Source organism: Aegilops tauschii, chromosome 7 (genome assembly GCF_002575655.3).
Source record: "Aegilops tauschii subsp. strangulata cultivar AL8/78 chromosome 7, Aet v6.0, whole genome shotgun sequence".
In the NCBI taxonomy this organism is placed as follows: domain Eukaryota; kingdom Viridiplantae; phylum Streptophyta; class Magnoliopsida; order Poales; family Poaceae; genus Aegilops; species Aegilops tauschii.
In genome coordinates, this window is record NC_053041.3 from 410340377 (window position 1) to 410360686 (window position 20310).

A 20310-nucleotide genomic window follows, 5' to 3' on the forward strand; every position below is an offset into this window, starting at 1 on the left:
ATGCTTCCGGTGCTCTGCACGCCCACCATCTGCAGTGTGGCCGTCACCAAGACCCTCATCAATGGTGGTGCCGGCCTCAACTTGCTTTCCGTGGAGGCCTTCAGCCTTCCTCATGTGCCACTCGAGCGGCTCAGCCTCAGCAAGCCTTTCTCAGGAGTCGGTGGCGGCACCGCCCGCTCCCTGGGGCAGATCCGCCTCCCCATCACCTTCGGCACGCGTGACAACTACCACACTGAGCTGGTCGACTTCGACATCGCCCGCATCGGCCTCCCGTACAACGCCATTCTCGGGTACCCAGCTCTGGCCCAGTTCATGGCGACGACTCATCCGGCCTACAACCTCATGAAGATGCCTGGGAGCAAAGGCGTCCTCACTATCAGGGGGAACGCCAAGGAGGCCCTGGCGGTGCTCAAGCTCGCCCTCAAGACCGCTGTGGCAGCACAGCCTGCCGACGCGGGCACCTCCGAGCCCAAGGGAGCCGCACCGACCAAGAAGAAGCAGTTGTTCACACAAGACAAGGCGAAAACCAAGCAGGTGCCGGTCAACGAGGACGGGTCCTCAGGAGCCACCTTTACCATAGGCGCCGGCCTCGACCCAAGCCAAGAGGAAGCATTGGTGCAGTTCCTGCACGCAAACAAGGATATATTCACATGGGAGCCCAATCAACTGGTGGGAGTCCCGAGAGAGGTGATTCAGCATCATTTAAGGGTATGCCCCAATGTGCACCCTGTGAAGCAGCGGGCGAGACGGCAGTCCACGGAGAAGCAGGCCTTCATCGTCCAAGAGACCCGCAAGTTGGAGGCGGCGGGTGCCATTCGCGAGGTTCGATACCCCGAATGGTTGGCGAACCCTGTCGTAGTGCCAAAGAAAGGCGGAAAGGAGCGGATGTGCGTCGACTTCACCAACCTCAACAAGGCCTGCCCCCAAGATCTGTTCCCGCTCCCACGCATCGATCAGATCGTCGACTCCACCGCCGAGTGCGACCTGCTGTGCTTCCTGGATGCGTTCTCAGGGTATCACCAGATCAAGATGGTGGTAGAAGATGTGGAGAAGACTGCCTTCCTGACCCCGTGTGGGGTGTACTGCTACACCTGCATGCCCTTCGGACTGCGCAACGCGGGCGCAACCTTTCAGCGACTGATGCACATCGCCTTGGGGCGGCAGCTCGGGAGAAACACGGAGGCCTACGTTGACGACATTGTGGTGAAGTCTCGGGAGGCAAGGACCCTGATTCAAGACCTGGAGGAGACCTTCGTGAGCCTACGCCAGGTTAACTTGCGGCTTAACCCGGAGAAGTGTGTGTTCGGTGTCCCTTCCGGCAAGCTGCTGGGCTTCCTCGTGTCCCACAGAGGGATCGAGGCGAACCCAGAGAAGATCAAGGCCATTGAGGACATGAGCCCACCCCAGACCCTTAAGGAAATGCAGAAGCTGGCTGGTCGGGTAACCGCGTTGGGATGCTTCATCTCCAAGCTAGGAGAGCGCGCCCTACCCTTCTTCAAGCCGATGAAGAAGAAGGGCCCATTCGAGTGGACTCCAGAGGCCGACCGAGCTTTTCAAGACCTCAAGAAATACCTGACCAGCCCACCGGTAATGGTGGCGCCACGACCTCTCGAGCCCCTGGTGCTCTACCTTGCCGCTACCCCGTACTCTGCCAGCGCAGCGCTGGTGGCGGTTCGGGAGGAGCACCAAGACAATGGCGCGTTGGGCCAAGCTACAGCTGAAATGACGCAAGATCAGGAAGGCGCCGCGAGAGCCTTAGTGGCGTCAACAGAAGTCCAAGCTCGACAGGACGACGTCACCGAAATTCCCGCAAGCGATCAGGCGTCAGGAGTCCCACCACCTCAGGAGACGTCACAACTCTCGCAAGACATGAGCCTCGGCAGCGCACCAGCGCTCATCAAGCACCCGGTGTATTTTGTCAGCACAGTGTTGCGGGACGCAAGGGCGCGATACCCCATGCCTCAGAAGCTACTACTCGCACTCTTGGTGGCCTCGTGCAAGCTACGGCACTACTTCCAGGGCCACCCCATCAAGGTCGTCTCAGCCACCCGTTGGAGAGGGTGCTCAGGAGCCCAACTCTGCTGGAAGGATCACCGAGTGGAGCATCGAGCTGCAAGCATTCCAGTTAGAATTCAGCACTACCAAGGTCATCAAGGGAGCCGCGCTCGCTGACTTTGTGGCAGAGTGGACGGACGCCCCGACGCTCGAAGTAGGCGAAGACCGGTCCACCTCACCAGGAAGCGAGGCGCCAGATGGTTGGGTCATGTACTTCGATGGCGCCTTCGTGCATCAGGGTGCGGGGGCTGGAGCGGTACTCATCTTGCCCACTCAGGACAAGCTCTACTACGCAGTGCAGCTCTGCTTTCAGCAGGGCGAGAAGGTCTCCAACAACATCGCAAAATATGAAGGCCTCATAGCCGGCTTGAAGGCCGCCACAGCTCTGGGGGTGAAGCGCCTCACCGTTAGGGACGACTCACAGCTCCTCGTCAATTTCTCCAAGTGTACGAGCCAAAGGATGAGCACATGGAGGCATATCTCGCGGAAGTGCGTAAGATGGAAAAGCAGTTCCTGGGCCTGGAGTTGCAGCATGTGCCCCCTGGCACCAACAAGGAAGCCGACGACATCGCTAGGAGGGCGTCCAAGCGGCAGCCCCAAGAGCCCGGCGTCTTCGAGGAGCGGCTCTTCAAGCCGTCAGTAACGCCACCACTTTCAAGCACAACTCAGCCTCGGGAGGAGCTCCCACAACCGCCTGCCACTGGAGCCCTAGCCTGTGGCCCGACCTCAGGAGCTCGCCTGCTCTTGGCGCTCGAGCCTCAGGAGGGATGCTGGACGAAGGAATTCAAGGAATAACTAATGCAAGGGGCGCTGCCGGAGAAAGAGGAGGACGCAGAGCGCGTGGCCCGACAAGCCACGGCATACTGCATCCGGGACGATGAGTTGTACAGGAAGCGGTCAAATGATGTTTCACTGCGTTGCATTTCCAGAGATCAGGGGAAGGAGTTGCTAATTGACATACACGGCGGGGACTGCGGGCACCACTCATCATCACGGACCCTCGTCGGCAAGGTATTCCGCAGCGGATTCTACTGGCCCACGGCGCTCAACGACGCGGACGAGCTGGTGAAGTCCTGCGAAGCCTGCCAGTTCAACGCCAAGCAGATCCATCAGCCAGCTCAAGGCCTCCAGACCATCCAACTCACGTGGCCGTTCGCGGTTTAAGGGCTGGACATCTTGGGCCCGTTCCCTCGAGCGCCTGGGGCTACCGCTACCTCTACGTCGCCATCGACAAGTTCACCAAGTGGGCAGAAGTGGTAGCCGTCCGCACCATCCCAGCTGGCTCTGCTGTCAAGTTCATCAAGGGCCTTGTGAGCCGCTTCGGGGTCCCCAACCGCCTCATCACAGATAACGGCTCGCAATTCACTAGTAAACTCTTCAAAACCTACTGTGCTATCCTTGGAATGCAGATTTGCTACGCTTCGGTGGCGCACCCTAGGAGCAATGGTTAGGCCGAACGCGCCAACGCAGAGGTCTTGAGGGGCCTCAAGACCAGGACCTTCAAGAAGAAGCTCGAGGCCTGCGGCAGGTGCTGGCATGACGAGCTCCAGTCCGTGCTGTGGTCCATCCGCACCACCGCCACCAAGCCAACGGGCGAGACCCCATTCTTCCTTGTCTACGGAGCCGAAGCGGTCCTTCCTCAAGAGGTCAAGCATCACTCCGCACGGGTCCTAGCGTTTGATGAAACGCAGCAGGACGCCACGCGGGGGATGGACCTCGTGCTGGGGGAGGAACGTCGTCGCGAAGCCGCACTAAGGGGGGCAAGATACCAGCAGGCGCTGCGGCGATATCACTGCCGCAACATCCGCTCCAGGACGCTAAAGGCGGGCGACCTCGTCCTGAGGCGCGTCCTCTCCAAGGAAGGGCTGCACAAGCTCTCACCTATGTGGGAGGGCCCGTTCAGGGTCGTCCATGTCTCCAGGCCTGGCGCCGCGCGCCTGGAGATGCGGGACGGGGTACCCATCCAGAACGCCTGGAACATCCAGCACCTCCGGAAGTTCTACCCATGAAGCAAGGCCCAGTGCCTGTGAAGAAAGGCCCAGTGCCTGTCAAGAAGGCCCGGTGCCTGTGAAGAATCGCCGCCCGTGACACTCTCACGTAATAATGAGTGGGGCTGTACACGCCCCGGAGTCTCAGGAGTGCCGCCCTTGGGCCTCGGGGGCTCCCTCCTACGCCTAGTGGCAGCACTTAGCTCCGCGCTGGTGAGAAGACTCAAGACTAGATTAGGTGCCGGACGCGGCTTTTCATTTGCTTTCCGTAGTTGGCTCGCCTTCTCTTAATCGAAGTTGCTTCTGGTGTTCCTTGTTGATTTGGTTCCTTCGCCTTTTACCGCCTTTTCCGACTCTGGTTCTCTTGTGTTCTCTCTCTCGCATACCTCGCGAAGGGGCCTAGGCAGGCGCCCTCGCGAGCGTTTTTCTTTCTCTTTGCCTTCTCGCGAGCCACCCTTGTTCGAGCCCGCAAGCTGGCGCGTCTCTCCTAATCTGTGCCCCTCGGGTACCGCGATATGAAGCGTCGGGTCAAGGCTTGGGTGAACGATAAGCCTCCTAGCGAGCTTCCTAACGAATTTTTTGCAGTTCCTGAGCAATCACAGACCACTAGGTCAAGACGGGCACGAGGAAACAAATGCCTCTTAAGGAGGAGGCCGCCCCGAACGCACCAAGCTAAGTTATCTCAGCACAAAATAACAACACAGCACGGAAACAACAAGCGTAGCATAATGATCAAGAAGTCATGGTTCGATACACACCCCTCCGGGCCCATACTGGTTTCATTTTGATGAAGGTAGGAAAAGAAGAACAAAACAAAAGCGGTGCTCGCCCCTGCAGCAGTCCTCGGGAGCAGGCCCTCGGCGACGTCCCGATCTTAGTCGGACCCCTCCTCGCGCTTCACGAATGCGCGGCGACGAGACGACCCGCTACCACCTTCGAAGCGGGCGCGACGACGTGGCGGCTGGTCGTAGCCGCCACTACTGGAACTGTCGCCAAGAGAGGAGCCACCGTAGCCGGACGAGGCGCGGCCGGCGGGTCCGCCCTCCTCCTCGTCCCGACCATCGCCAAGGCCGAGCACCTCCTCGCCGTCGTTCACCTCGGGGCAGCATCCGGCGCGGCGACCGTCTTCCCCGAACACCCTCACGTAGAGGGTCGCGTCGCCGTCAAACTTGAAGTGGAGGGTGCACCGCCTGCCTAGGCCGCACGCGCGGGTGAACGTCTGCCAGCCGCGGGCCAGAGCTATGTTGCCCGCAACGGAGACCTCAACCGCAACCTAAGAAGCCCGGCTGCAGCAACCGTTTGCCTGCAGCCAGAGCCCGCCTGGACCTGAGGCCGGCAGCTCGTCGGCAAAGAAGCGAGGAAATTGGAGCCAGCTGCCAGCCGGGTCCTCCGACCAGACAACGAACTCCGGCGGCACCTCTGAAGCGTGGAACCGCGGCCGGGGAGGCCGCACAACCACGGCGCGTCTCCTTTCATTGACCGGGCTGCCGCGACCAGAGCGACTCCTGCCCCGCGCAGCGGCGCCACCCCGGGAGCCGGGGGCCACGGCGGGGGTCACGGCGTGCTTGCGGGGACGGCCACGTCCGCGCTTGGGCGCCGGGGAGCCGGGCCCCTCCCGAGGGGCCTTGCCCTTCTCCACGGCAGAGAACCTCTTCGACGGCGCCATTGCTGCTAAAGAGAGGAGCAAGGAGGAGGAAGCAGGCGAACCGTGAAGAGATGGGGGATGGGGGCTCTGCCCCCCTCCCATTTATAGCGGAAGAAGGCCAACCGGCGCCCCCTACGATCACAGGTAATGATGGTTTTCCTTGCATGTCGCAGGGACTTGTCAAGTCGAGCAGTTGCCGAGGCAGCGTGGGGAAGCGGAGACGCCCACGTCCAATCAACCGCCGCGCGTCGACCAAGGCCGCAGGCTTTTGGGGCCCGCGGCGCTCCGCGCTTGACCTTTGGCTTCGCCCCGAAGCCAAGCCCGAGCGCGCCTTGGGCCCGGGGGCTACTGTCGGCGTTCTGGGAACGGGGGTCCCCAGACTTGCCTGCCTGCGGCCCACGGCGTGGCTATGCTAGCAGGCCCGTACGACCCATCTTCATCAACGAGGCATTCAAGACCCTCGCGAGGTGCCAAGCCTCGCGAGGCAGACGACACAAGACCTCCTCGGGAGCGGCCTCACTAGGCTGCCTCGCGAGGAGCTGAGAAATCAAGGCAGGGCAAACCTCGCCAGGCTATCGTGACGTGAGCCATGACGATCAAGATCAGGCGGGCGTCAGGCTGGCGCCAGCGCGCACAGCGTCCTTGTTTCCTCTTTGGTGCTAAGGAGGCAAGCGCAGGCACGGAGTACCGAGGCATCAAGCAAAGGTTTTCATATCAGTGCAACGAGACCAAGACCAGCAGGACGGCAGGACGGAGGTCGCCATGGAGCCCAAGACGGCGTCACCACCAGAGCCTTTCGCAAGCGAAGACCGCTTTTGTCAGGATAAGCTGTACTAGTTGTCCCCTTTCAAATTGGCCGTTGTTGGCTCCCTCCCGCTCAATATTTGGGAAGAGGACCAGGGCCTGTATAAGTAGAACTAGCCGACACAGTAGGGGATCGATTCCACCACCCATCCTCACATCCACAAGCTCGTTGAGCAAAAGAACACCTCAACCTGAGGAGGCTGTTCTTCCCCTTTACTGTTCATCATCAGCCCAAGAGGCAATCCACCACCACCACACTGGAGTAGGATATTACACCACAACGGTGGCCCGAATCAGTATAAATCTTGTGTCTTTGTGTTGTGAGTTCGTCGAGTTCTTCCGCGAGATCTTAGCAAGTTAGGGCGTAGATCGGTTGGGAGGAAATCTCCGCGCGCACCCCAGTGTTCGAACCTTGTGGGTTTTGCCGGAACCCGTGATCCGACACGGCTGGCCTTGGTCGTCATGGCTTACGTCACCGAGACCCTCGTGAGGCAGGGTACCTGTATAGAAATCTCCGCTTCTCGGGAGGTAGGCTCGGAGAGCTGCCCCTCGAAAGGTCTTGGCATCACTCTCCTCGCGAGGGTCTTGACTTGGGGGGTCCTGCAGCTGGGCCGTACGAGTTCGCCGAAATAGCCACGCCATGGGCCGCAGGCAGGCAAATCTGGGTACCCGATCCGAGAACACCGACAAAGAGTGTTTGATAGCACATGAAAAGGAAACGAATTCTACCAAAAGATTTCCGTGGATTGGAATTTTCCTTCAAGACATAGTACAAATGCATTCAAAGAAAAAATTCTTACGGATTCTAATCTCGTGAATCAAACAACCAACATATAGAAAATAAATATCTAAGGGTCCAAAATCATCCAAAAAGGAGAATTCTTTTGAATAAAAAAAAGGTACACCCACTTCTACAATCCTCTGCCCATCACGTTGCGACCCCATCGTTCTCCGAGAGACTCCAGGTTACATTTCCAAAGGTCAGCGCGAGCAAGTATGCTAGAGAATTGAGGTGCGCGCTCCGGATCGCAGAATAGTTAAGCATGGCGACGGAGGATTCTGCCCCGGTCCGCGTCGTCTCCCGCCGCATGGTGCGCCCGTCTTCGGGCGGCGTGGCGACCTGCTCAGCGGAGCATGCGGCCGAGATGGTGCACCTTGCGCCGTGGGACCTCCAGATGCTGACCGTGGACTACATCCAGAAGGGCATCCTCCTGCCTAAGGCCCCCGCCGGAGACGGCGGCGAGCGCCTCGTCGGCCGCCTTGCGTCGTCCTTCGCCCGCGCTCTGGGACGCTTCTACCCCTTCGCCGGCCGCCTCGCAGCCGAGGAGCAGCTGGAGGACGGCGGCGTCACCGTCTCTCTGCGCTGCACCAGCGAGGGCGCAGAGTTCGTCCACGCGGTGGCGCCCGGCGTCACGGTGGCCGATGTCGCGGCGTCGCTGTACATCCCCCGTGTGGTCTGGTCTTTTTTCCCACTCGACGGGCTGGTCGGCGCGGATGCCGTGGCCGGATCGCGCCCCGTCCTTGCCGCGCAGGTCACCGAGCTTGCCGACGGCGTCTTTGTCGCCATGTCGCTCAGCCACGCCGTTGCCGATGGGACTGCCTTCTGGCACCTCTTCAACACCTGGTCCGAGATGAACCGGAGTGGCGGCGCCGACGCCGAGATGTTCACGCCGCCACCGGTGCTCGAGCGCTGGTTCCCCGATGCCTGCCCTGTACCGGTCCCTCTGCCGTTCGCCAAGCTGGAGCATATGATCCGGCGGTTCGATTGCCCGCCCGTGGAGGAGTGCTTCTTCCATTTCTCCGCGGAGAGCATCAAGAAGCTGAAGGCCAGAGCGAACGCCGAGGTGGACAGGGCCGGCGTCGGCTCGGCGACCTCCACAGCCACCCTCTCGTCCCTCCAGTCCCTGCTCGCTCACGTCTGGCGCTCAGTGTCTCGCGCCCGGCGCCTGTCACCGGTGGAAGAGACGACGTACACCGTGCTCGTCGGGTGCCGCGGCCGTGTCAAGCGCGTACCACAAACGTACGCAGGGAACGCCGTGGTGCGCGCCACGGCGAGGTCCACGGCCGGCGAGATCCTGGACAGGGGACTGGGGTGGACGGCTCGGCTGCTGAACAGCGCCATCGCGTCGCTCGACGAGGCAGCGCTGGTGGGGTCGCTAACTTCGTGGCACCAGGACCCGAGGTTCGCGTACCAGGCGGGGTTCTGGAACCCTGCGATGGTGGTGACCGGGAACTCGCCGCGGTTCGACGCGTACGGGAACGACTTCGGGTGGGGACCGCCGGTGGCCGTGCGGAGCGGTGGTGCGAACAAGGTGGACGGGAGGGTGACGGTGTACGAGGGCCGCGGGGGCGGTGGGAGCATGGGGCTGGAGGTGTGCCTCGCGCCGGAGGCGCTCGCGCGGCTAGCTGCGGACGATGGGTTCATCTATCAGGACTGACGTACAACAGTTCTCCCAGTTTGTGTGCCTACATCCATTTCAACAAGGGCTTATTTGCTTGACTGGATTTCTAAATCATGGAAAATGAAAAATTTGAGGCGTGTCCTTGGAAAATTCTCATGAGTCATGAGGTATCACCTAATGCTAGTGGTCATGGTGGTCTTGAAATCTTGAAATAATTTGTATTATGTTTAAGGTATTTTATACTTTCGATGAACTTTTATATTAGATCTAGATATTTTTTGCAAAAATAAAATATAATCGGTATGAAAACATTTTTTTTAGAATGAAGTCTCAAGAAAAGTCCGGCTTTGAATTAACAAAGCCATCAACCGGCCAGGAATTACAAGATACATGGATGTTGAAAGCAAATTACAACACAACACACACGGTAAGCGTAAAAAGTGAAGAATGGAGAGCTGCTAGACCATGGAGTTGCCCTACAAACTAGAACTCTGAAAAGATAGACCAGACCAGCCTCTAGGAGTAGTCCAGTTGCACGTCCATCATCGACCCAAGGCGACCGATTGGTGAGTGTGTGGCCCTAGATTTCCTAAAAGGAAGCTGTCTCCATACCAAACTAACGATGACTGCTAAAAATACCAAACTAACAATGAGCTTGGAGTTGTTTCTCAGCTTGACCAATCGAGGATGAAACCTTCCAAGGTTATCATGGACGAGCATTGCCTAGGGGCTAGGGTCCGAAGTCGACAATAGAACAATCATTGTGCCTTGCCATCATCGACCGCGTCGACTTCATGATCTAATGAAAACAACAAGGCGCAGACTGTCACCACACATCCCCATCTTGGGAGATGGGACAGAGGAGTTAGAGCAGGTAGAATGGACCACAATTCGCTAGACCAATCGCCTCTCACCTTTCTCACCATCAACACAAAAACTAGATACGGCTTCACAATCCCACATGAGAATTTTTGTGAGGCTATCTTTCTCTTTGAAAAGATAGAGAAACAAAGCCGAAAACTTTTCTCGCATTGTTGTGGGAACTTTATGCGTAATTCTCGCTAAAGAAATAACTAAAAGTAAATGTAGGAGTTTTCTCGATTGGTTTAGAATGATCCAGCTCCTAGTTAGGCTCTAGATTCCTTTGTTCTTTTTTCTTTCTTTTTTCAGGTGGTTTCCTTTGTTCATTGGTTCAATGCAAGGCATGTAAACCGTCATGCACTACTTGCCAATGTGGGAGGGCTACATTTTTTTTGGAAAAGAAGCATTGCCCCAACCTCTGCATCTGGACGATGCATGCAGCCATTTTATTAATTATTCTCAAGGACCTTACAATGCATTACATCAGTAACCTTAAGCCACCATCTTGGCGACACCTGTCACTACTCCTATCCCCTTGATGCAGGGGTGCCGAATGTCCGAGCCTAATATCAAACAGACATCGCACCAAAACCTAACATCTAACGCCGGATGCCCCATCCCAGCCACATACCGGGAATGGGTCACACACCGGTCTGGCGCACTCACCGAGGCTATGTTGGGGAACGCAGTATTTCAAAAAAAAATCCTACGATCACGCAAGATCTATCTAGGAGATGCATAGCAACGAGAGGGGAGAGTATTGTCTACGTACCCTCGTAGACCGAAAGCAGAAGCGTTATGACAACGCGGTTGATGTAGTCGTATGTCTTCACGATCCGACCGATCCTAGCACCGAAGGTACGGCACCTCCGCGATCTGCACACGTTCAGCTCGGTGACGTCCCACAAACTCTAGATCCAGCTGAGGTCGAGGGAGAGTTTCGTCAGCACGACGGCGTGATGACGGTGATGATGAAGTTACCGATGCAGGGCTTCGCCTACGCACTACAACGATATGACCGAGGTGGATATCTGTGGAGGGGGCCACCGCACACGGCTAAGACAACTGTCAACTTGTGTGTCCTAGGGTGCCCCCTGCCCCCGTATATAAAGGAGCAAGGGGGAGGCCGGTCGGTCCTCATAGGGCGCGCCCCAAGTAGGATTGCTACTAGGAATCCTATTCCTAGTAGGTTTACAACAAGGGAAAGAGAGGGGGAAGGAAGGAGAGGGAGAGAGGGAGAAGGAAAGGGGGCGCCCCCCCCCCCTCTTCCCTAGTCCAATTCGGACCCAAGGGGGAGGGGGCGCACGGCCTGCCCTAGCCGCCCCTCTCTCTCTCTCTCCACTAAGGCTCATGTGGCCCATTAGTTCCCCCGGGGGGTTCCGGTAACCCTCCGGCACTCCGGTTTTATCCGAAACTTCTCCAGAACATTTCGGGTGTCCGAATATAGTCATCCAATATATCAATCTTTATGTCTCGACCATTTTGAGACAACTCGTCATGTCCGTGATCACATCCGGGACTCCGAACTACCTTCGGTACATCAAAACACATAAACTCATAATATCGATCGTCATCGAACGTTAAGCGTGCGGACCCTACGGGTTCGAGAACTATGTAGACATGACCAAGACTCACTTCCGGTCAATAACCAAGAGCAGAACCTGGATGCTCATATTGGTTCCTACATATTCTACGAAGATCTTTATCGGTCAAACCGCATAACAACATACGTTGTTCCCTTAGTCATCGGTGTGTTACTTGCCCGAGATTCGATCGTCGGTATCTCAATACCTAGTTCAATCTCGTTATCGGCAAGTCTCTTTACTCGTTCGGTAATGCATCATCCCGCAACTAACTCATTAGTCACATTGCTTGCAAGGCTTATAGTGATGTGCATTACCGAGAGGGCCCAGAGATACCTCTCCGAAACACGGAGTGACAAATCCTAATCTCGATCTATGCCAACCCAACAAACACCATCGGAGACACCTGTAGAGCATCTTTATAATCACCCAGTTATGCTGTGATGTTTGATAGCACACTAAGTGTTCCTCCGGTATTCGGGAGTTGCATAATCTCATAGTCATAGGAACATGTATAAGTTATGAATAAAGCAATAGCAATAAACTAAATGATCATAGTGCTAAGCTAACGGATGGGTCATGTCAATCACATCATTCTCTAATGATGTGATCCCGTTCATCAAATGACAACACATGTCTATGGTTAGGAAACTTAACCATCTTTGATTAACGAGCTAGTCAAGTAGAGGCATACTAGTGACCCTCTGTTTATCTATGTATTCACACATGTACTAAGTTTCCGGTTAATACAATTCTAGCATGAATAATAAACATTTATCATGATATAAGGAAATATAAATAACAACTTTATTATTGCCTCCAGAGCATATTTCCTTCAGTCTCCCACTTGCACTAGAGTCAATAATCTAGATTACATTGTAATGATTCTAAACCCAAGAGTCTTGGTGTTGATCATGTTTTGCTCGTGAGAGAGGCTTAGTCAACGGGTCTGCAACATTCAGATCTGTATGTATCTTGCAAATCTCTATGTCCCCTTCCGACACTTGATGACGGATGGAATTGAGGCGTCTCTTGATGTGCTTGGTTCTCTTGTGAAATCTGGATTCCTTCGCCAAGGCAATTGCTCCAGTATTGTCACAAAAGATTTTCATTGGACCCGATGCACTAGGTATGACACCTAGATCGGATATGAACTCCTTCATCCAGACTCCTTCATTTGCTGCTTCCGAAGTAGCTATGTATTTCGCTTCACACGTAGATCCCGCCATGACGCTCTGCTTAGAACTGCACCAACTGACAGCTCCACCGTTCAATATAAACACGTATCCGGTTTGAGACTTAGAGTCATCAGGATCAGTGTCAAATCTTGCATCGATGTAACCTTTTACGATGAGCTCTTTGTCACCTCCATAAACGAGAAACATATCCTTAGTCCTTTTCAGGCATTTCAGGATGTTCTTGACCGCTGTCCAGTGATCCACTCCTGGATTACTTTGGTACCTCCCTACTATACTTGTAGCAAGGCACACATCAGGTCTGGTACACAGCATTGCATACATGATAGAACCTATGGCTGAAGCATAGGGAATGACTTTCATTTTCTCTCTATCTTCTGCAGTGGTCTGGCATTGAGTCTCACTCAACTTCACACCTTGTAACACAGGCAAGAACCCTTTCTTTGACTGGTCCATTTTGAACTTCTTCAAAATCTTATCAAGGTATGTGCTTTGTGAAAGTCCAATTAAGCATCTTGATCTATCTCTATAGACCGTGATGCCCAATATATAAGCAGCTCCACCGATGTCTTTCATTGAAAAATTCGAATTCAAGTATCCTTTTATGCTATCCAGAAATACAATATCATTTCCAATCAACAATATGTCATCCACATATAATATTAGAAATGCTACAGAGCTCCCACTCACTTTCTTGTAAATACAGGCTTCTCCAAAAGTCTGTATAAAACCATATGCTTTGATCACACTATCAAAACGTTTATTCCAACTCCGAGAGGCTTGCACCAGCCCATAAATGGATCACTGGAGCTTGCACACTTTGGTAGCATCCTTTGGATCGACAAAACCTTCTGGTTGTATCATATACAACTCTTCTTCTAGAAATCCATTCACGAATGCAATTTTGACATCCATTTGCCAAATTTCATAATCATAAAATGCGGCAATTGCTAACATGATTCGGACAGACTTAAGCATCGCTACGGGTGAGAAAGTCTCATCATAGTCAACTCCTTGAACTTGTCGAAAACCTTTCGCAACAAGTCGAGCTTTGTAGACAGTAACATTACCGTCAGCGTCAGTCTTCTTATTGAAGATCCATTTATTCTTGATGGCTTGCCGATCATCGGGCAAGTCAACCAAAGTCCACACTTTGTTCTCATACATGGATCCCATCTCAGATTTCATGGCCTCAAGCCATTTTGCGGAATCTGGGCTCATCATCGCTTCCCCATAGTTCGTAGGTTCGTTATGGTCTAGTAACATGACGTCCAGAACAGGATTACCGTACCACTCTGGTGCGGATCTTACTCTGGTTGACCTACGAGGTTCAGTAGTAACTTGATCTGAAGTTTCAAGATCACTATCATTAGCTTCCTCACTAATTGGTGTAGGAATCACTGGAACTGATTTCTGTGATGAACTACTTTCCAATTCGGGAGAAGGTACAACTACCTCATCAAGTTCCACTTTCCTCCCACTCACTTCTTTCGAGAGAAACTCCTTCTCTAGAAAGGATCCATTCTTGGCAACGAATGTCTTGCCTTCGGATATGTGATATAAGGTGCACCCAACAGTCTCCTTTGGATATCCTATGAAGACACATTTCTCCGATTTGGGTTCGAGCTTATGAGGTTGAAGGTTTTCACATAAGCATCGCAGCTCCAAACTTTTAGAAACGACAACTTGGGTTTCTTGCCAAACCACAATGAAGGAAATATGCCCTAGAGGCAATAATAAAGTTATTATTTATTTCCTTATATCATGATAAATGTTTATTATTCATGCTAGAATTGTATTAACCGGAAACTTAGTACATGTGTGAATACATAGACAAACAGAGTGTCCCTAGTATGCCTCTACTTGACTAGCTTGTTAATCAAAGATGGTTAAGTTTCCTAGCCATAGACATGTGTTGTCATTTGATGAACGGGATCACATCATTAGAGAATGATGTGATGGACAAGACCCATTCGTTAGCTTAGCATTATGATCGTTTCTGTTTCATTGCTACTGCTTTCTTCATGACTTATACATGTTCCTCTGACTATGAGATTATGCAACTCTCGAATACCTGAGGAACACTTTGTATGCTATCAAACGTCACAACATAACTGGGTGATTATAAAGATGCTCTACAGGTGTCTCCGATGGTGTTTGTTGAGTTGGCATAGATCGAGATTAGGATTTCTCACTCCGAGTTTCGGAGAGGTATCTCTGGGCCCTCTCGGTAATGCACATCACTATAAGCCTTGCAAGCAATGTGACTAATGAGTTAGTTGCGGGATGATGCATTACGGAACGAGTAAAGATACTTGCCAGTAACGAGATTGAACGAGGTATGAGGATACCAACTGTTGGGGAACGTAGCAGAAATTCAAAATTTTCTACGCATCACCAAGATCAATCTATGGAGTAATCTAGCATCGAGGGGAAGGGGAGTGCATCTACATACCCTTGTAGATCGCGATGCGGAAGCGTTGCAAGAACGCGGATGAGGGGGTCGTACTCGTAGCGATTCAGATCGCGGTTGATTCCGATCTAAGCGCCAAACCACGGCGCCTCCGCGTTCAACACACGTGCAGCCCGGTGACGTCTCCCACGCCTTGATCCAGCAAGGTGAGAGGGAGAGGTTGGGGAAGACTCCATCCAGCAGCAGCACGACGGCGTGGTGGTGATGGAGGAGCGTGGCAATCCCGCAGGGCTTCGCCAAGCACCGCGGGAGAGGAGGAGGAGGGAGAGGGGTAGGGCTGCGCCGAAAGAGAGACGTTCTCATGTCTTGGGCAGCCCCAAACCTCAACTATATATAGGGGGAAAGGGGGCTGCGCCCCCTCTAGGGTTCCCACCCCAAGGGGTGGCGGCCAGCCCTAGATCCCATCTAGGGGGGCGGCCAAGGGGAGGAGAGGGGGGGCGCCACTAGGGTGGGCCTTAAGGCCCATCTGGACCTAGGGTTTGCCCCCTCCCACTCTCCCATGCGCCTTGGGCCTTGGTGGGGGGGCGCACCAGCCCACCTGGGGCTGGTCCCCTCCCACACTTGGCCCACGCAGCCTTCTGGGGCTGGTGGCCCCACTTGGTGGACCCCCGGGACCCTCCCGGTGGTCCCGGTACATTACCGATATCACCCGAAACTTTTCCGGTGACCAAAACAGGACTTCCCATATATAAATCTTTACCTCCGGACCATTCCGGAACTCCTCGTGACGTCCGGGATCTCATCCGGGACTCCGAACAACATTCGGTAACCACGTATATCTATTCCCTATAACCCTAGCGTCATCGAACCTTAAGTGTGTAGACCCTACGGGTTCGGGAACCATGCAGACATGACCGAGACGTTCTCCGGTCAATAACCAACAGCGGGATCTGGATACCCATGTTGGCTCCCACATGTTCCACGATGATCTCATCGGATGAACCACGATGTCGGGGATTCAATCAATCCCGTATGCAATTCCCTTTGTCTATCGGTATGTTACTTGCCCGAGATTCGATCGTCGGTATCCCGATACCTTGTTCAATCTCGTTACCGGCAAGTCTCTTTACTCGTTCCGTAACTCACATCATCCCGTGATCAACTCCTTGCTCACATTGTGCACATTATGATGATGTCCTACCGAGTGGGCCCAGAGATACCTCTCCGTTTACACGGAGTGACAAATCCCAGTCTCGATTCGTGCCAACCCAACAGACACTTTCGGAGATACCTGTAGTGCACCTTTATAGCCACCCAGTTACGTTGTGACGTTTGGTGCACCCAAAGCATTCCTACGGTGTCCGGGAGTTGCACAATCTCATGGTCTAAGGAAATGATACTTGACATTAGAAAAGCTCTGAGCAAACGAACTACACGATCTTGTGCTAGGCTTAGGATTGGGTCTTGTCCATCACATCATTCTCCTAATGATGTGATCCCGTTATCAACGACATCCAATGTCCATGGTCAGGAAACCGTAACCATCTATTGATCAACGAGCTAGTCAACTAGAGGCTTACCAGGGACATGGTGTTGTCTATGTATCCACACATGTATCTGAGTTTCCTATCAATACAATTCTAGCATGGATAATAAACGATTATCATGAACAAGGAAATATAATAATAACCTATTTATTATTGCCTCTAGGGCATATTTCCAACAGTCTCCCACTTGCACTAGAGTCAATAATCTAGTCCACATCACCATGTGATTAACACTCATAGGTCACATCACCATGTGACTAACATCCAAAGAGTTTACTAGAGTCAACAATCTAGTTCACATCACTATGTGATTAAACTCAATGAGTTCTGGTTTGATCATGTTATGCTTGTGAGAGAGGTTATTAGTCAACGGGTCTGAACCTTTCAGATCCGTGTGTGCTTTACGAATATCTATGTCATCTTGTGGATGCTACCACGCGCTATTTGGAGCCATTTCAAATAATTGCTCTACTATACGAATCCGGTTTACTACTCAGAGTCATCCGGATTAGTGTCAAAGTTTGCATCGACGTAACTCTTTACGACGAACTCCTTTTCACCTCCATAATCGAGAAAATCCTTAGTTCACTAGATACTAAGGATAAGTTCGACTGCTCTCATGTGATCCATTCCCGGATCACTATTGTACCCCTTGACCAACTCATGGCAAGGCACACTTCATGTGCGGTACACAGCATAGCATACTGTAGAGCCTACGTCTGAAGCATAGGGGACGACCTTCGTCCTTTCTCTCTCTTCTGCTGTGGTCAGGTCTTGAGTCTTACTCAATACTCACACCTTGTAACACAGCCAAGAACTCCTTCTTTGCTGATCTATTTTGAACTCTTTCAAAATCATGTCAAGGTGTGCGTTCTTTGAAAGTATCATCAGGCGTCTTGATCTATCTCTATAGATCTTGATGCCCAATATGTAAGCAGCTTTATCCAGGTCTTCCTTTGAAAAACTCCTTTCAAACAACCCTTTATGCTTTCCAGAAATATTACATCATTTCGGATCAACAATATGTCATTCACATATACTTATCAGAAATGTTGTAGCGCTCCCACTCACTTTATTGTAAATACAAGTTTCTAACAAACTTTGTATAAACCCAAAAACTTTGATCACTCCATCAAAGCGTATATTCTGACTCCGAGATGCTTGCTCTAGTCCATGGAAGGATCGCTGGAGCTAGCACACCTATTAGCATCCTTAGGATCGACAAAACCTTTCTGATTGTATCACATACAACCTTTCCTTACGAAAACTGGTAAGGAAACTTGTTTTGACATCCATCTGCCAGATTTCATAAATGCAGCTAATGCTAACGTGATTCCGGCGGACTTAAGCATCGCTACGGATGAGAAAATCTCATCGTAGTCAACTCCTTGAACTTGTGGAAATACTCTTTGCCACAAGTCGAGCTTCATAGACGGTAACATTACCGTCCACGTCCGTCTTCTTCTCAAAGATCCATTTATCTCGGATTTCATGGCTTCTAACCATTTGTCGGAATATGGGCCCACCATCGCTTCTCCATAGCTCGTAGGTTCAGTATTGTCCAACAACATGATATCTCAGACAGGATCACGTACCACTCTGAAGTAGCACGCATCCTCGTCGTCCTACGAGGTTTGGTAGTGACTTGATCCGAAGTTTCATGATCACTATCATAAGCTTCCACTTCAATTGGTGTAGGTGCCACAGGAACAACTTCATGTGCCCTGCTACACACTAGTTGAAGCGACGGTTCAATAACCTTATCAAGTCTCCACCATCCTCCCACTCAATTCTTTCGAGAGAAACTTTTCCTCGAGAAAGGACTCGTTTCTAGAAGCAATTACTTTTGCTTCCAGATCTGAAATAGGAGGTATACCCAACTATTTTGGGTTTTCTATGAAGATGCATTTATCCGCTTTGGGTTCGAGCTTATCAGCCTGAAACATTTTTTCACATAAGCGTCGCAGCCCCAAACTTTTATGAAACGACAACTTAGGTTTCTCTAAACGGTGTCGTCTCAACGGAATTGCGTGGTGCCCCTTTTAAAGTGAATGCGGTTGTCTCTAATGCCTAACCCATAAACGATAGTGGTAATTCGATAAGAGACATCATGGTATGCACCATATCCAATAGGGTGTAGTTATGATGTTCGGACACACCATCACACTATGGTGTTCCAGGCGATATTAATTGTGAAACACTTTCCACAATGTCTTAACTGTGTGCCAAACTCGTAACTCAGATACTCATCTCTATGATCATATCACAGACATTTTATCCTCTTGTCACGATGATCTTCAACTTCACTCTGAAATTACTTGAACCTTTCAATAATTCAGACTTGTGTTTCATCAAGCAAATACACTCAGCATCTACTCAAACCATCTATGAAGTAAGAACATAACGATATCCACTGCATGCCTCAGCACTCATTGGACTGCATACATCAAAATGTATTACTTCCAATAAGTTGCTCTCTTGTTCCATCTTACTGAAAACGAGGCCTTTCAGTCATATTGCCCATGTGGTATGATTTGCATGTCTCAAGTGATTCAAAATCAAGTGAGTCCAAATGATCCATCTGCATGGAGTTTCTTCATGCATATATACCAATAGACATGATTCGCATGTCTCAATATTTTCAAAAACGAGTGAGTCCAAAGATCCATCTACATGGAGCTTCTTCATGCGTTCTATACCAATATGACTCAAATGGCAGTGCCACAAGTATGTGGTACTATCATTACTATTTTATATCTTTTGGCACGAACATGTGTATCACTGCGATCGAGATTCATTTTAGGTGCAAGACCATTGAAGGTATTATTCAAATAAACAGAGTAACCATTATTCTCCTTAAATGAATAATCGTATTGCGATAAACATAATCCAATCATGCTCAACGCAAACACCAAATCTCGATGGTAGAGGGAGCATGCGATGCTTGATCACATCAACCTTGGAAACACTTCCAACACACATCGTCATCTCACCTTTAGCTAGACTCCATTTATTCCGCAGCTTTTATTTCGAGTTACTAACACTTAGCAACCGAACCGGTATCTAATACCCTGGTGCTGCTAGGAGTACTAGTAAAGTACACATTCATATAATGTATATCCAATATACTTCTGTCGACCTTGCCTGCCTTCTCATCTACCAAGTATCTAGGGTAGTTCTGCTTTAGTGAACGTTCCCTCATTACAGAAGCACTTAGTCTCGGGTTTGGGTTCAACCTTGGGTTTCTTCGCTAGAGCAGCAACTGATTTGCTATTTCATGAAGTATCCCTTTTGCCCTTGCCCTTCTAGAAACTAGTGGTTTTACAAGCCATCAACAATTGATGCTCCTTCTTGATTTCTACTTTCGCGGTGTCAAACATCGCGAGTTGCTCAAGGATCATCATGTCTATCCTTGATATGTTATAGTTCATCACGAAGCTCTAATAGCTTGGTGGCAGTGACTATGGAGAACCATCACTATCTCATCTGGAAGATTAACTCCCACTCGATTCAAGCGATTGTGGTACTCAGACAATCTGAGCACATGCTCAACGATTGAGCTTTTCTCCCTTAGTTTGCAGGCTTAAGAAACTTGTCAGAGGTCTCATACCTCTTGACGTGGGCACTAGTCTGAAATCCCAATTTCATTCTTCGGAACATCTCATATGTTCTGCGACGTTTCAAAAACGTCTTTGGTGCCACAATTCTAAACCATTAGCAATACGCACTGAACTATCACGTAGTCATCAAAACGTGTATGCCAGATGTTTTGCAACATCTACAGACGACGCTGAGGTTCAGCTCACCGAGCGGTGC

General features: G+C 51.6%; 1 protein-coding gene across 1 annotated transcript; it reads left to right on the forward strand.

Annotated features, from left to right (window-relative positions):
- Positions 1 to 7268: 7268 nt before the first annotated feature.
- LOC109761562 (uncharacterized acetyltransferase At3g50280) lies at positions 7269 to 9141 on the forward strand. Its single transcript, XM_020320379.4, has one exon. It carries the CDS (start codon positions 7536 to 7538, stop codon positions 8928 to 8930), a length of 1395 nt encoding a protein of 464 aa, XP_020175968.1. The 5' UTR covers positions 7269 to 7535; the 3' UTR covers positions 8931 to 9141.
- Positions 9142 to 20310: the final 11169 nt, after the last annotated feature.

Bases quoted from the DNA above. Each gene is read 5' to 3' on its own strand.
- LOC109761562 (XM_020320379.4), top strand. From the start codon at position 7,536: ATGGCGACGGAGGATTCTGCCCCGGTCCGCGTCGTCTCCCGCCGCATG.